Raw genomic sequence first — 15,727 nt, 5'->3', positions numbered from 1 at the left:
TTTTTAGCTCAATAAAATTAAAGGAAAAAAATAACTTTCTCACGTCTCAACATCACGTCACGGTTATAAAAATTAATAAATTTATAGACAAATTCATAAACATTTTTTTTACATTAGATAGTTTGTGGTAGAAATTATTAAATGGTATCATTGTGTTTTACATGTTACTGTTTATGATTTCTCGAATTGCCTCTTTAGTATATCATTGATTAATCATAAAAATATTAAATTATCTATGTTTACTCCATGTTAGAGCTTAACAAAACTCAAGGAAGAACTGCAAAGGCATAAAGAATTAAAAGTTTTCTTTTTGAATTCTTAAATTTAACAAAGCAAATTCTGCAACAGAATTAACTGCAACAGATTTATTTTTAAATTCTCTCTAAAACTCTGATCACAACCTCTGCTCATAAAATACATTGATTGGAAAATTTTACCCCATAAAACATAATTATGCTCACAAAGTCTACAATCTTCAACAGGAGACCTATTCTTAATTACAATGAAATTTGTCGCAGAGCAGTAATCAATTGATTTAAAATTAATTTGTAGTGTCTCTCGTGACTCAACCTTGTTTGCACGATCTTAATTGCAATCTAAAAAAAATCCAAGAAAATCAATTGATTACCAATCTCATGTTGGCTTTGACATTACAAACCTACTTATTATATGCCTACATGATCTCTTTTTTTATAAGTTCACCACAAGGGACGACAAGAAGAAGAAGTTGAAGTTAAAGAAAAAATCGCAAAAAAAGGAAAATTTCGAAAAATTTTATTTCCTTTTAAACGTTACATCCGGTCATTCCTTAATATACTTCCGTCCCTGGAAATTTTGCACCCAAAAAAAAAACAGCAGAGAATTAAATTTCCCTGAAAGTGTCGTTAAGTGGCGTGAGAACTCACGTAGAGCGGATGCCAATCATCAAATCGTCACTTTTGATGGGCACGACATTTTTCCCATTCCCGAAAAAAAGCATCTTCAGGTGCTCCTCATGCACCGCCATGGGGCAATAAATCCAATTTTGTGGCAATTTATATCCAATTACAATCTCTATTCTTCACCTCAATGCACGCACATATATATATTTTGATATCGCGTTGTGGAAGAAATGAACGAGAGAAAGAGAGAAATTTAAACTTGCATTACTTTCTGCTGCTGGTACCTCTCCAGCCCACCCCCCCCTCCCGCATGCCCCATCATTAAAAAGTCTCAAAATGGCAAAATAACCATTTTCTAATGGTATTAAGCATAAAAGTTAAACACATACTATATGGGTATTTTTGCAAAACTGACGACAAGCTCTTTTTTCGAGATTGCGCACTATGCTCCACTTGGGGCACGTTTCTTTTGCATTCTCATGCGGCAGTGATATATCGAATCAATTTATTAGCTTTATTGCTGTTGTGTGGTGTTTGGTTTTGGTCGAAAATGCGCGCGATTTTGCAAAAGGCAACTGCCTCGAATGAGGGTTCGTTGCCTGGTGCAGCGTTCAAGTCTTTCGTGCACAGAAGTAATTTATTTTTTGGATTTTGGTAGGAAAAACCAACGCCTGCTGCGCATTATGAATTATTTTTATAACTCTTCATGGCATGTGGGTGGTTTTGACTAAATCAAAAATTGAAACTTCAAAAAATTCTTACCTTCATTGAAGATCAGCATGAGTGCTAAAATCCAAAATATTCCAGCTGGTATCCCCATTGCTCCAGTTTGAAAAACTTTCATCACACACTTTCTCACACAGCTATTTTATTTGTGTTGCTTTTGCGCCAACAAAATATCAAGCAATATTGCAAAGAGGTGAAGTGAAGAGAAGAAGAAAAAAATGAAAAACCGAAGAGTTTTCGCAAGGTGAAGACGAAAGGGGCGCAACGGTGCAATTAAGATGAAAGAGAAAAAAATCCGAGCTTTCGTGAATTATGGCAATATGGGAATTTATGGTTTCATATGATTAACAAACGGCACACATGAAAATATTCTTTGCACTTTTCTCTTCCTTTTGAGCCTTCGCACCGTCATTTAAGCCATTGGCTATGCGTAGAAAAAAGGCTCTCACCACGGCAGAAAAAAACGTTAAAAACTCGCGGTTAAAGAAAATTTTAAACTCGAACAAAAATCACACAGTTTTCCTTTTCAAGCGACGAGTTTCGCAGAAAAATTCCTCAGGACACGCGGGGGGTGGTGCTGCAGTAGTTGAGCAGAGTCTTTTTCTGTTTTAAATAATATGTTTTATTTCTGTGTGCCTCCAGAGTGGATGGTTCGAAAAAAACGGGAAACTCTGTCGCTCTAGTGCTTCACATTCGAGCACTTTTCTTCAACTGAAGTCTCAATCTCTTGCAGGTAGCGCTGGGTGAGGTGAAATGCCCACGAGTCGTGCTACACGGTGGGGGATTTCAACTTCTTGCACAGGTGGGGAAGCATAAGCAACGGTGTGCAAGAACGAGAGATTGCGCCGTCTCAAATGGCTCTATTACTCCTTCTGCCACTACCACCACCACCAACGTCAAAGAATGGGAAATTGCGCGCTCTAATAGAGGAATTATTCATAAAATTCAATCAAGGAACTTTTTGGAAATTTTTTTATTAATATAATTTGTATGGAAAATTTACCAAAGCGTCGCTGGAAGTATAGGAAATACGCTAAAAGGAGTTTATGCATTGATATATGAAACAAATTGTTAAGGTGGGTCTTTTTTGAGAGCTGATGAAATTGAATATTTTAATTTTTCTTGGGGTTTTTCTTAAACTCAGTTTTCAAGTGTTGGTGTTATTCAAAGACTTAATATTGAAGAGTAAGAAAATCACTTTCCGCCATCTTAATTATTTTCCTCAAAACACAAAAGTAGGTTTTTCTCATGATCTACTGGATGGATTTTGATGGGGTAAAAAGCAAATGAAAGAGCAAATACCAATGCAGATTTTGGTGTACCAGAATTTTGAATTTCCATTCTGGGACTGAGAAAAGTGGAAAAATGTGACTTTTGTTCAGATATTTTTGAGGCTAAAATGTAACCAACATCAGAAAACTGAGTTTGAAAAAAAAAGCCCCAAGAAATATGAAAAAAATTAAAATATGTCAATTCTAACAATTTGCCTAAGAGACCCCCTTAAACTTACTAAAACATAGAGAAAATTTTTCCCAATTATTCACAATCCTGTATTGAAAAATATTAATTTCTTTGACCACATAAAAAATTAACATAAATTTCTCAAACATTGCAATGTGAATCATCGTCCTTTGAAACATTGGAATTTCTTCAATTTTTTTTAGAGCCCACTTATAACCCGCTAAAGGCCAAATTGGGGAGTGCTCTAAAAATTGGTGTTAATTGCAGATGATGTAAAAAAAATCGCTCAAAGCTCTGTGGCTATTGTTTAATTTCATAAAATGAAAATAATATGAAATTAGTGCTTCCACATAATTTCAATTGTTCATAACTGTCCATCAAGGTTGACCTTCGTGTGGCTTTTACAGCCCAACATTTTGGGTGACGCGCGAGCTAAGAAAAATAATACGAGCATAAAAAAAAGAAAAATTTCATTATATTCCGAAATCATATAAAATTCCTCGATGGTTTTGGTGCTCAATGGGGAGGAAATTATTCGGGCAACTTTTATGGGTGTTTTCCTTTCGCGCTCGTACAAAAATACACCACCTCACTTTCCATGGTATGTACACCGCAATTTCAACACCCATATCGCGCGCGAGGCTCTCTCGAAGCCCCCCAAATGGTGGGAGTGCTTGTGGAAAATTGCGCAAAAAAATCAAAATAAAGAATACTTTTCCACAAAGTACCTTTCGCAACAAGCCAACATGCTTCAATTAATTAATAATTCAAAACAATATTGCTATATACGCGGATTTACGTTTGAAAGTGGGGTATGCAGCTTGAAATAATATACAATACTCCAACGAATTTCTTGCACTTTGCTTACTCTTGCACTTGCTTCATATTTTGTACTTTTTTTTGCAAAACATTATACTCCAATTCTTTTTTTCTCCTCCTTGTTTTTATTTTTCCATTCAAAATGAGGGCCGGGGGAGGTGGGAGAAGGAAATGAGCCAGTACGGTAAAAGCTTCAATGCCGCCATGAGTATGGCAGAAATGCAAGAAAAATCACCATCATCGTCCGTGAATTCCGTAGAATGATCTGCAACATATTTCTCATTGTGTCCAACACGATATTAAATGGCAAAAGAATTTAATGATGGTGAAGCCATTAAAGACTTCCTACTTTTACAATATTTTTGTCTTGTAAAAGAATGGTTTGTAGCTCTGATGAAGAGGAAATCCAATTGGCCGGGAATTTTGGATCATTACCTTCCAAATAAAATAAAAAATTGACGAAGTAATTGACTTTAAAAGAATGGTGTGTGATGAAAAATTACACGATAAATCGCTTGATTTCGGTGGACAATAAATTTTGAGAGAAAATTAGGAGAAAAAAAGCAATTCCGTGTTTGGAAAAAATTGTTTTTCTGTGTTCTTTTGTTCTCTCTCTCTCCCCAAAATTCTGCGGCGATTTATGGTGTTTATCAAATTTGCATAAATATTTCTTCCTTCTAATGCTGATGTCAAAGATCTCATTGTGATCATCGCAGTGGTTGTATCAATAAAAGAAACAATACTAATTTACGATTATCAATGAATAACAAATCCACTCAAAGAAATTTCTTCGTGGAGTTAAATGACAAAAAAGGAGAAGAAGTTCTTATAAGAATTTGTAAGAATTTATTAATTTTGGGGGAAGAAATCCTTGAAAAAGTTCATTGATCTTCTTAAGATGAAACAGATGAAATGATTCTGAAGAGTGATGTTTTAATGAGATTGTGAAAAGTTGTTTTGAAAAAAATTCAAAATCTTATTCTCCAAGAAACCAGATTTGCTTGAGAACTTCTGCAGCAAAGCTTGTTAGTCACGGGAGAATGATGGATTAGGGAATTTGCAAATTGTCTTTGTTTTCTGCAAAATATTATCATTTATTTAAATCATTAAAAAAAATTAAAACAGAAGCATTATAAAGATGTTGTTCAAAATGTCTTCAAGACATTATAACAAGTATTTAAGGTAAAGTTTACATGAAAAAAAGAGCTCATGTAAAATGCCAGAGAGTCTGACCAAGAGCACGAGAGATGTTCAACGTTGCACCAAAGACGATGAACGTGTGGTATTTGATGAGGCAAAAAATAATGCCCGACAGCATTATTTATTAATTGTAATTGTCCGTCATCTTCTGTTGTTGCGAATAAAACACGAAATTGTGATAATTTCTTTGTTTGGTGCGTTGCGCCATTTGAGGCCACGAAGAAATCTCTTTCTCTGCCGCGGTGCATTTCTTCTTCATCATGGGAAAATTTGTGTGTTTTTCATTCTCCCAAAGGGGGAGTACAGCCACCTCCGTGAATTCTCACTGCTTATGTTTGTTTTGATTCAGAGCATTTGATGGTGGAAAAAGTTTCGCCATTTCGTGAAAAATGCGCCAATTTTTCTCCCTCCGTTTGGACCTCTTTTTAACTTCTTGAACGTACATATCACTGCGGGCTTGAGAGAAAAATTCCCATGCGGTACACTTACACGTGAACGCAATCATGTTGGGATGGATGATTAAAATTTAATATTATTGTAAATGTATCTCATGCCAATACTAGATGGAGTGAGAAAGATAAAAAAAAAGAATTGCTGCAGCTCCATGGCAAAGAGCTTTCGCGCCTTTGTGAGTTTTTACCTTGGAAACCGATATGTTGCTCTTAAATGCTGGCGTCGATAGTGTTGCATATTTTTTTTCCTTTAAAATTCAATATTTATATGCATCTTATCGCGTAATATTGCACAAAAGCTCACAACTGGGTGCATTTCCTGATTGCAATGGTGTAGGCAAAGTCTAAAGAATTTTTGCCATTCACATCCAGAAGAAGGGCAACAAAAAATGTGTGGAAGAGTGTGAGGAAATTTCTGATGAGGAAAAATGTGCAATGCAATGAGGGAAATTCGTCCACATACAATTTCCATCATCAACCGTGAACCAGTTGTGTGTGCTATGGTTCACTTGCCAAGGCAAACATTTGTTCTTTCGGCGCCTCTTACATTTTAACACATTTCAACAATGCTTAAATGGTAAAAAACACAACAACAACAACAAAATGAGTCCATCGTGTGTGAAACTTCCGAAGAGCCTTCATGGCTTTTCTTTTCTTCTCTTGCCCAGACCCTCTCACGCCGTCACGGCGAGATTGGTGATCTTCTCTGTCCTTTGCTTTTTTCCGCGTGCCTTTTGTCATGCAAAATTTTCAAAAGAAAAATTCCCGCGCACATCCGGACCACCACTGGCGTCCCGGAAGTAGTGCTTCAGGGAAAACCTGTGTGGTGGCTCAAAGGGTTGTAAATCTCAAACCGCCATGATTCACATCTCTCGAGGAAATTTCCCACCCTTCACGTTATTATTTTTTTCTTCTATTTACAATTTTGTTTTGGTAGCCCGCTGGGCAGTGAATCACACGAAGAAGTCTCATCAATTTCTATTTACGTGTCGGAAACCGGCTAAAAGTGCAGAAAAATTACCATGAAACACCAATTAAAAGCAATTAAAGGTGAACGTGGATGAGTTTATTTTGTCCAAAGGAACAAGCAAACATTTCCCGGTAGTTCCACACATTTTATGTCTAATTTTTTTTTACAACAACGAAATCAACCAGAAAATCTATCATTTGTTCAAGAATTGGACACGGTTCTTAATTCCAAGAATGCATCAAATAATCCATTATTAGTTTTTTTTTGTTATTTCACTTTGAAGAATTTTTTTAAAGCAATTTATCAGCCCAATTAATAATAAATTGATTGATAGAAAATGCAATTTTATCGGTCAATATATCTGTTTTTGTTTTTGGTGCCTAATTATTTTGGTTTTCTTCCAGTTTGATTAAAACTGAATTAATTAATTAATTTAGGAAGAATGTACAATTATTTTTTTTATTAATTGACACGTTAAATTATTTCAATAAAAAAAAACTAATGTCTTTTTCAAGGAAATTCTATGGAAAGTTTGTTTAAAAAAATGCAATGAAAAGAAAATATGCAGAATATTTAAAAATAAAAATTGCAGAAATTCTAAATATTTCCGGAATATTCGTAATAAAAGTTGACCTAATAATTAAGGAAAGGAGTTTAATTACTGTATATGGAAAAAGTTCTTCATTCATGGAAAAATTGGGACACTGGTAATCTTGTCAAAGAATCGCCAAAAAATTTTCTTATTTTCCACAGGGATCTGCTGGTAGAAGCCGGGAAAAGACAGCAAAGATTTATACAGAATTTTTTGATTTTTTTAAGCAAATCTTTGCCGACTTTTCTCAGCTATTTCCAGTAGAAGATGGGAAGTTTCTTCTAAGATATCTTATATTTTTTGATCCTGTACCAGATTAATTGTGCCGATTTTTCTCTCTGAATGAAGAATTTTTCCTTTTATACGTGACTGAATTCCTTTGAGAATTTTTGAGTCAATTTTACAATAAAATGTATTTTTTGAAGAAAATTTGTTATTTTCGTTTTTGAAAATAATTAATTCTTATTATTTTGAATTTCAAATATTTTTTTCTTTTACTTTGAAGAGGAATTTCCATTAGACTTTTTCATATTTTGAGAATACAGTCGTGCCTTGGCATAAGATAGTTTAGGATATACTCTTCACACTCATTGTTTTCAATACGCGAGAGCAGTACATCCTAGACTATCTTATGCCAAGGCACGAGTGTATTTGAGAAATATTCGGAATATTGGCAATGAAAATTCTCTGAATATTCGTTAATAAAAGAGGCTTACGTGACGACTCAAGAGTCCTCTCCTACTTCTTTGAGGTGGAAAAAACAACAATTATCTCTGGGGGCAAGCTATATGTTCCTTAATGTGGACTTCTGTGCCACAATGATTTTATAATATTAAGATCATAAAACATTCAATTCACGTAACAAACTGGAAAAAATAATTTTTGCATAATGAGGTTGATTTTGTATTTATTAAAAGGATTAAACAATATATTCTATATTCTGCTCTTTAAATTAAATGATCCAAATAAACAACAAGAAGAAAAAAAATGATTCAATTTAATGTTTCGGAAGTTTATTATTGCGCCAGAAGTTGTAAAAAAGCAGTTCACGTTCGTCAAAAAGAAGAGGAGAAAAAGAAACGTCTGTCCATGATCATTGACTCTCAGCAGTGATCGCGAGTCATCTTCCTCTGCACGAGGTCCATCTGAATTGCTTAATTTTACCCGATCAAAAGGGCCATTGAGTATCGAATATTGTAATTTTTGTTAAAACATTACGCACGAACAAGAAAAGTTGCAGACACTGAGAAGAGATAGTTGGGCCGATCCGGATTGTGTGCTTTATACTCAAGGTGCTCTGCTTCTCTGTGTCTTATATACAAGCAAAATGGATCGCTGAAATGGTCCAGAATGTCGCTGAAGGCGAATGAGAGATATTTATACTTTAGCTTTATAAATAAAATGTCGATCAGATGCAGGTCTTGAGAGTGGAGCAAAGATACCTAAAAAAAAATGTGCAAAATAATGCTGGTTAATTTGAGAAACAATGAGCTGGTTAAAAATTGCTGGTCAGTGGCCCACAAGCAGCGTGGCCCCAATTCCTCCAACTCGTGCGCGACTGTGTCCCCATGTCGAAAACTCGGCGCGCGCACAATAATGCGATTATGAGTGGCGGAGCCCTCCCCCGCTATGTGGGTACACATATAGTGCACGAAAAAAAGCTCGCGGACGCTTAAAGAGCGATATAATTGTAAATCAGAGACTTTGATTGGCATCTCTTCTATGCAATATGCGAGCACATTGTTTGGAGCTTTGTGTTTAGGAGTAGGTACCTATAAAGAAAATTCATTTTTACTCAGACGACTATTCGCATTCCAGAGCACCTTTTTTGGGCTACACCACAATCGTTATGTTCTTTCGAACGGATCCACATTGAGTGCGCGCCCCATCGGGAATTGATTTTACCTCGTTAAGTGCGATATGCAAGTCAATGGCAATAACGATGGAGTCTTCAAATTCTACGGTGTGGAGCTCTCTTCAATTGCACCACACGATGGCACTTCAAAAGACATCGCACCATCCAGCTTCATTTGCTTATGCGCCAAAGAAATTGATGGAATCCCGCGCTCTGTGGCCGATTGGGATTCTTAAAAGCTCTCGCTCGTATAAAATTTCACGGAAAATAAAGCACTTTGAGAGAGAATTTGTTTCAACTTTTATTGCAAAGAAATTATGCAAGAAGGTGAATTGCACGAGAATATGCGCCTTCGGTGATATTTTGTCTCTGAATTTCATTAAATACATATTTTTTATGTTATTTTTTTTTCTACCTTCTCCCCCTCTCCCGCCTCAACTTACACAAGAATTGAATTTCAGAAGTTGAGAGAGTGGATGAATTTTTTTTTACTTTAAAATTATATCAAATTTGGTAAGTCGGTGAGCAGGAATTCTTGTGCCGAAACCATTAATTTTATTACATTCAATATGCAGGTGATTATCGCAAAAGTAAATGTTTCATAAGAGAGGCGTTCCCCACATATGGTAGAATTTATGATTTTTTTATTGTCCAATTATTAATGATTCTTTATTAAAATAATTGCGGTGTGTGAGAACGTTAAAGGGACAACTATTTGCTGCAGTTTGTTAAAAACGTGCAATTGGTGTAAGATATGGGATTGGCAGTTCAGTTTCAATTACGAACTTCAATCTTTGGATTACACAGACAAAATAGACAGCTTAAGAGGCTACAGTTAAGTAAAGATTAACCTTGAAAAGGAGTTTATGCGTATTTGTGTGGGAAAACCCCTCATTCAAGGAAATAATTGGAAAACGCGATTTCTTAAAGACGATAAGAGTAAGAAATCACCAAAAAGACTTTCCAGAGAAATGAATAAACTCCTTTGAGCGATTTATTCTCTTTCAATATTTTAAATATTTTCAATATTATTTGTTCTGATTTAATTTCGTTGATTTTTTTATTAAGAAATTAATTTAATTAATAAATTTTCCATTGAAATCAATAAAAAGAAATATTTCAAAATTTCACAGTTTATTTCAAAATCCTGATATGCCTTTAGGGTGGCCTGTTCTCCTATAGCACAATGTTTCCATAAATTAAAGTCAATGTTGAGATCTTTCTGGAGAGGTGTGAAGAGACACCCATCTCGCGTTCCAGGAAGAAATTCCCTCCTTAATGAAGAAGAAAAAAAGCATCAAGAGCTCTCGGGAAGGCTTTTTCGAGAAGCAACTAAGCATATCGAGTAATTATTTAATCGTGACTTGCCAATTGGAGCTTTTTCTTGCACAGCATGCATATCACTATGCTTTTTTCCAGAGATCAAAATGCTTTCTCGGGTGGATTTATTTTTGCAATTGTCCGAGTCGAATTGCACATAAAAACACCACACTCCCCTTGACATCCAGCACTCCCCCCCGTGTGTGTGTGTATGAGATAAGAGAACAACTAATCTTTATACAATTTATATTTTCTTGTAAGTTATATTGAAAATTTCATGCCTTTCGCCTGGTGGTCTCAAAGAGATGGCGAATAAAAATGATTGGGGCAATATATTTATTTCTTTTCGTTACCACAACAAACCGCAAAGTTGGTCCCATTTGATTGCGCGGTGGGAGAATATTGAAGTGAACAACTGAGAGACTGGATGTAATAAAATTACAGCACTATTTTGTGTATATGGTAAGAAAATTGATTCGAAGGCTGACCAGTGTCTTGGGCGTTCACTGAAAAAGCCAGTTCCGGAATCAACTTCTTCGCCAAGAGATTTCCTGAAGTGCTGCTGCTGCTGCTCCCTCCCTACCCCTCAAGGAACCCACACAAATCGCAAAATCACTATGATACCATTCTCCTTCGAAATTAGCTCTGATTTTGTACAAGTCAAAAATGATGTGAAATTAATTAATTTTGAAAAATTATCCCAATTACATTGCTAATTTATTGGTATGATTTATCGGATTTTGCCTTCTCTCCTGCCATATATTGATTTCATATATACGACGACAGTATCTGATAAGGAGATTTTGATCCCGCGCGCACTTACATGTGAAAGTCTCTGCAGCTCCCATGTGGACAGACATTGATTGAAAAGGCGCGCGCGCGAGTTAGAATGTGCCGTATCTATTTAAATCTTGGCGCAATTCTCTTGTGTGTGGCATTTCTTGGGCTCGTCCAGCGCAACAATATGTCACGAATTTTTGCCAACTCCTGCGAGCGCCCCATTTGTTTGCCCACAAAATGCAACATTGGGCGGCAGATCTCTACCATAGATGATTTCTGCGAAACTTTCCTCACGCTTCACTCACAGCTATTCATCAAATGTTGTATGTGCAAAATTTAAAACCACAAAATGCACCAAAGAATTCAATTTATGATCAATTTGTGGATTAAATGTTTATTATATTTCGTTTTCACAGGCAAATGTTTAGCTACACACAAGAAATACTTTGGGATCGGTCGGGTAGCGTACATAAATAAATTCACCCAAGAGATGAAGGAATTTATTGCATTTCAATGAAAATCCAAAAGGACCATTTTATGTTGCAATTAAGTTCAGTTTTAAATTTATTTTGCTCTCTCTGTGAAATGAAAAATTATTTGAAACATTTGAAAGCTTCGTTGAAAGGCAAATTGGAGTGTTATTGGTTCAATTTTCTGCAAAAAGGTTCAATTGATTTCCTAAGGTTTTAGGAAGAACTTAAAATAACTCATTGTCCAATGAGATAGAAAAGAAAATTTGAGAGAAAATTACAGGGCGGAAAATTTCTCTTAAAAAATGATCTGAATAACTTTGTTCTATCTTATTGGAAAAAATATATAGGTCTGATCCGTCCTCTTCAGTATTTTTCGGTTTACAAGATCAATTACCTGTTGGAACGTTTCTTGAAAATTTAATTTATTTTAAAAGATTAATTTAATTTAATCTTTTTCTCTATTTCGTCGTTCTCTGTACGCCAGAATAAATACACTGGAAAAAAAACTCTTGCGTGAAAAACTTCTCAAATCTTTGATAAACTAAATTGTTAATAGTAGGGGAACGTGGACTAATTCGGACCTCCAAAGGTCCGCGCAGAATGAGAAAAAATGGTATAAAATTAAAAGCAATATTCTTAAATTTGGTACGATTTTAAAGCCCATTCAATGCTCTTTTAACTCCTAAAATTTAGGATTGAAAAAAGCCTTAAGAGGTCCGAATTCGGCTACGTTCCCCTAATCGTAAAGATGTTCATTTAACCTGTGAAAAAAAATTAATTAATGGTGCTATGCAGGAAAAGAATGTCAAGAGAAAATGATCATGACATTTTTTCCTGACATTTTTTGTCATTCCCTCTCACTCCCACTAATGTATTTCTGTATCTTTCGTCTTTCTCTGACGCATGCTTCCGACATTTTCATCATTCTTTTTTGTGCACTCAACATGTTTTTCATTTCGTATTATTTTCTCAGTATTTGGGGATATTTTTCCAAGAAAAAGTGAAAATGGGCTTTGCTGAAGTGTTCTCAGTGCCAGGAAAGCCGTGAAAAGTGGAAATTTGTGGTCATTTAGCGGCCAAATATGTGAAAATGCGCGAAGTGAAAAATCAAAACATTCTTTCCCTGACCAATTTTTACGGGATATTTTTCTGTATTTTCACGACACAAATCACTTCCTGCAGGTTTTTTGGACCTTCCTAAAGGTCATCTGCATACGTAAAGTCTGCCTGAGGTCAGGGAATTGCTTCCTGGATCGTACAAAAAACTCCTGAACACAGAAAAACTGGTCCGGGAGTGAATGTTTTGTTGTAGAAACTGCAGTTTTCACTTATTTGGCCGATAAATACCCACGATTTTCCACTTTTCACATTTTCACAGGCACTTAGAACACTTCCACAAGTCGCTTTTCACTTTTCCCGAGCTAAAATATCACAATTTACAGAGAAAATTGACGAAAAATAAGAAACGTGTTGACTACGCAAGAGCTTGAAAAAGAATGTCGCAGGAACATGTTTTTTTCTGTCATTCTTTTTTCAGCTCTTGTGAAGTCAACGTATTTGTTAGTTTTCTGCAATTTTCTCTGTAAATTGTGATATTTTAGCTCGGGAAAAGTGAAAAACGACTTGTGGAAGTGTTCTAAGTGCCCGTGAAGGTGTGAAAAGTGGAAAATCGGGGGTATTTATTGGCCAAATAAGTGAAAACAGTGAAGTTCGACAGCAAAACATTCACTCCCGGACAAAGTTTTTCCGCGTTCAGGTGGGATTCCACCACCCAGGAAGCATTTTCCTGCCCCCCACACAGACCTTCCGTGTTGCAGATGACCTGCGGGAAAGTCCAAAAAACCTGCAGGAAGTGATATGTGTCGTGAAAATACAGAAAAATATCCCGTAAAAATTGGTCAGGGAAAGAATGTTTTGATTTTTCACTTTGCGCATTTTCACATATTTGGCCGCTAAATGACCATAAATTTCCACTTTTCACGGCTTTCCTGGCACTGAGAACACTTCAGCAAAGCCCATTTTCACTTTTTCACGGAAAAATATCCCCAAATACTGAGAAAATAATACGAAATGAAAAACATGTTGAGTGCACAGAAAAGAATGATGAAAATGTCGGAAGCATGCGTCAGAGAAAGACGAAAGATACGGAAATACATTAGTGGGAGTGAGAGGGAATGACAAAAAAATGTCAGGAAAAAATGTCATGATCATTTTCTCTTGACATTCTTTTCCTGCATAGCACCATAAAACACTTAATTTTGGAAAAAAATGTAGAACGGAAAACGAAGAGGAAGAATTACTTTTATCGCAAAAAATATCATTTTAAAAGCTCACAGACAAATGATTTTTTTAGTGTATAATTCCCATGCTCAATACATTAATTTAATTTAAACATAAATGCATAAAATTTATAAAATAGTATATTTTTACAACTCAATTATAATGTAATTTTACATTCATTTTATGGATAAAAAAATACATATCTGTCATCTTCCTACCAGACAACGTCCACGTAATACTAAACACACTCTCCCTAATAGAAATCTGCTTGAAAGATGACAAGTAAATTTGATTTATATCGATTTAATATGAATTTGAAATGTATAAACTATTGCAAAATTAAAACTAGGTCAAGAAATATTTGGGCTATATTATTCTATTGGAATTTAAATAAGTTTTATAAAAGGAAATAATTTAATTCACATTCCCAATGAATTATTTAGTTTAGAGAGTTTCTTGAACTAACCCAATGTGAATGATATGAAATTCCAATATAAACAACTCCCCAACCCAATAATATTCGACCAAATGTGAATTAATGTGATCAAATTTTGCATCTTTTGGGAAAATATCGGGTTTATTTGCAACAAAATGACTTACTTTTGACATACCTACTATATAGGTAGTAAAGGCATATGTAGGTATTATGCTAAAGACTCTGCATTGCTGTATTTGGAATCTTTGTATGCGCGCGCGGGACTTTTTGCCTCAAATCACAATCTAATGCTATGGTACACGCGTCTGCCCCTCATGGGTCTCCTCCATCATGCTTTAGCACAAAAGAACCATGCCCAGAGTTGGTGGTGGAGTTGGCTTTTTTTGTGAAAGGAAATATCGTATGGAGTGCAATGAAATGTGTATCAAATACGAACCAAAAATGCATGGAAATTACCTTGATGGTTTTTAGCCGTGGCGTGGCTGGAAATTGGATTTTATTGCATTTTCGCATGATTAACAATCTGGCGGCATTTATCTTTTTCGCACTCACAAATTTCAAACTTTTCTACCAGAGAACGTTGTATTTTATTGAATTTACCGCATGTGCTCCAATAATTTGACCAGAGCCACCAAATAAATCTCAATCGTTGCTTTATTGTGTGTATAATTTATCTATTAATGATTTCTTTTAACGACTCAATGGCCCATTCGTCCACCCGCTGAGGTCTTTTCACTTTTTAGAAAAATACTTCAGACGTACATACACTCAAGGAAAACATTACGTACAAAGCACAAGGGAGAAGTTTTTAAAATTCATATTTTTTTTAACTGATACAATGGCGATATTGGGAAAATTAGATTACTTTTGGCAAATTGTAAAAATATCTATCCTATCCGCGCGTAGTAATTGTAACTGAGAAATGGAATTTTCAGAGGTGATTGTTGGAAAAATTGCTGTTTCAATAAATTCAATTTGGTTGTTGTGTGATATAATTGCATAGACATACCACACATGAAACTCCTCTATTTTCTCAACTTTTAATTGTAATTTCGTGCAAAAGCCGCACCCGCATGCGGAGAATGTCTCGATCTGTATCTCATGCCAACCACAAGATACTTATATACCCTAAAAGAGAGGTATATTATGTTGGGAAAAAACAACTAATTCGATGGACTTTTTTTGCTTGGCTTTGCATCCACATTAGTTACTCATTTGCAGCGTTCTCTGTAAATTAATCAATATTACTTTGGGTGGTGGCTTTTTGAGGTTGAAATCAATGACTAAGTGGACTAAATACAACGAGAATATTATCTTAAGGTGTGTTGGCGAATTTTAAAATTGTAGTTATATCTACTTTAATAAAAAAAATATATGCTATAAATAGATTGAATTGTGATTAAGAGATTTTTATTTAATATTGCTTTAATGTACTCCTACACTTGATTCTTAAATATCATGGAGTTGAACAATTAGACAAAA

The 15,727-nt window shown here is 35.2% G+C and overlaps 1 protein-coding gene across 4 annotated transcripts in view; it reads right to left on the bottom strand.

The window, feature by feature from the left end:
• Positions 1-2,323, bottom strand: part of LOC129788711 (mucin-5AC) — a 1,053,002-nt gene extending 1,050,679 nt beyond the window's left edge. For 2 of the 4 annotated variants that reach the window (XR_008750383.1, XM_055824967.1), the window contains exon 1: positions 1,644-2,323. Coding sequence is in view for 3 of the 4 variants with exons in the window: in XM_055824967.1 (XP_055680942.1) it covers positions 1,644-1,725 (82 nt within the window). In the remaining variant the exon portion in view is untranslated. The remainder of the gene's footprint in view (positions 1-1,643) is intronic. The other 2 variants (XM_055824965.1, XM_055824966.1) reach the window with 2 other exon arrangements.
• Positions 2,324-15,727: the final 13,404 nt, after the last annotated feature.

This window comes from Lutzomyia longipalpis, chromosome 2 (assembly GCF_024334085.1).
Source record: "Lutzomyia longipalpis isolate SR_M1_2022 chromosome 2, ASM2433408v1".
Classification (NCBI taxonomy): domain Eukaryota; kingdom Metazoa; phylum Arthropoda; class Insecta; order Diptera; family Psychodidae; genus Lutzomyia; species Lutzomyia longipalpis.
Note: the sequence above shows the minus strand (reverse complement) of the source record. Positions and strands in the feature narration are given on the sequence as shown.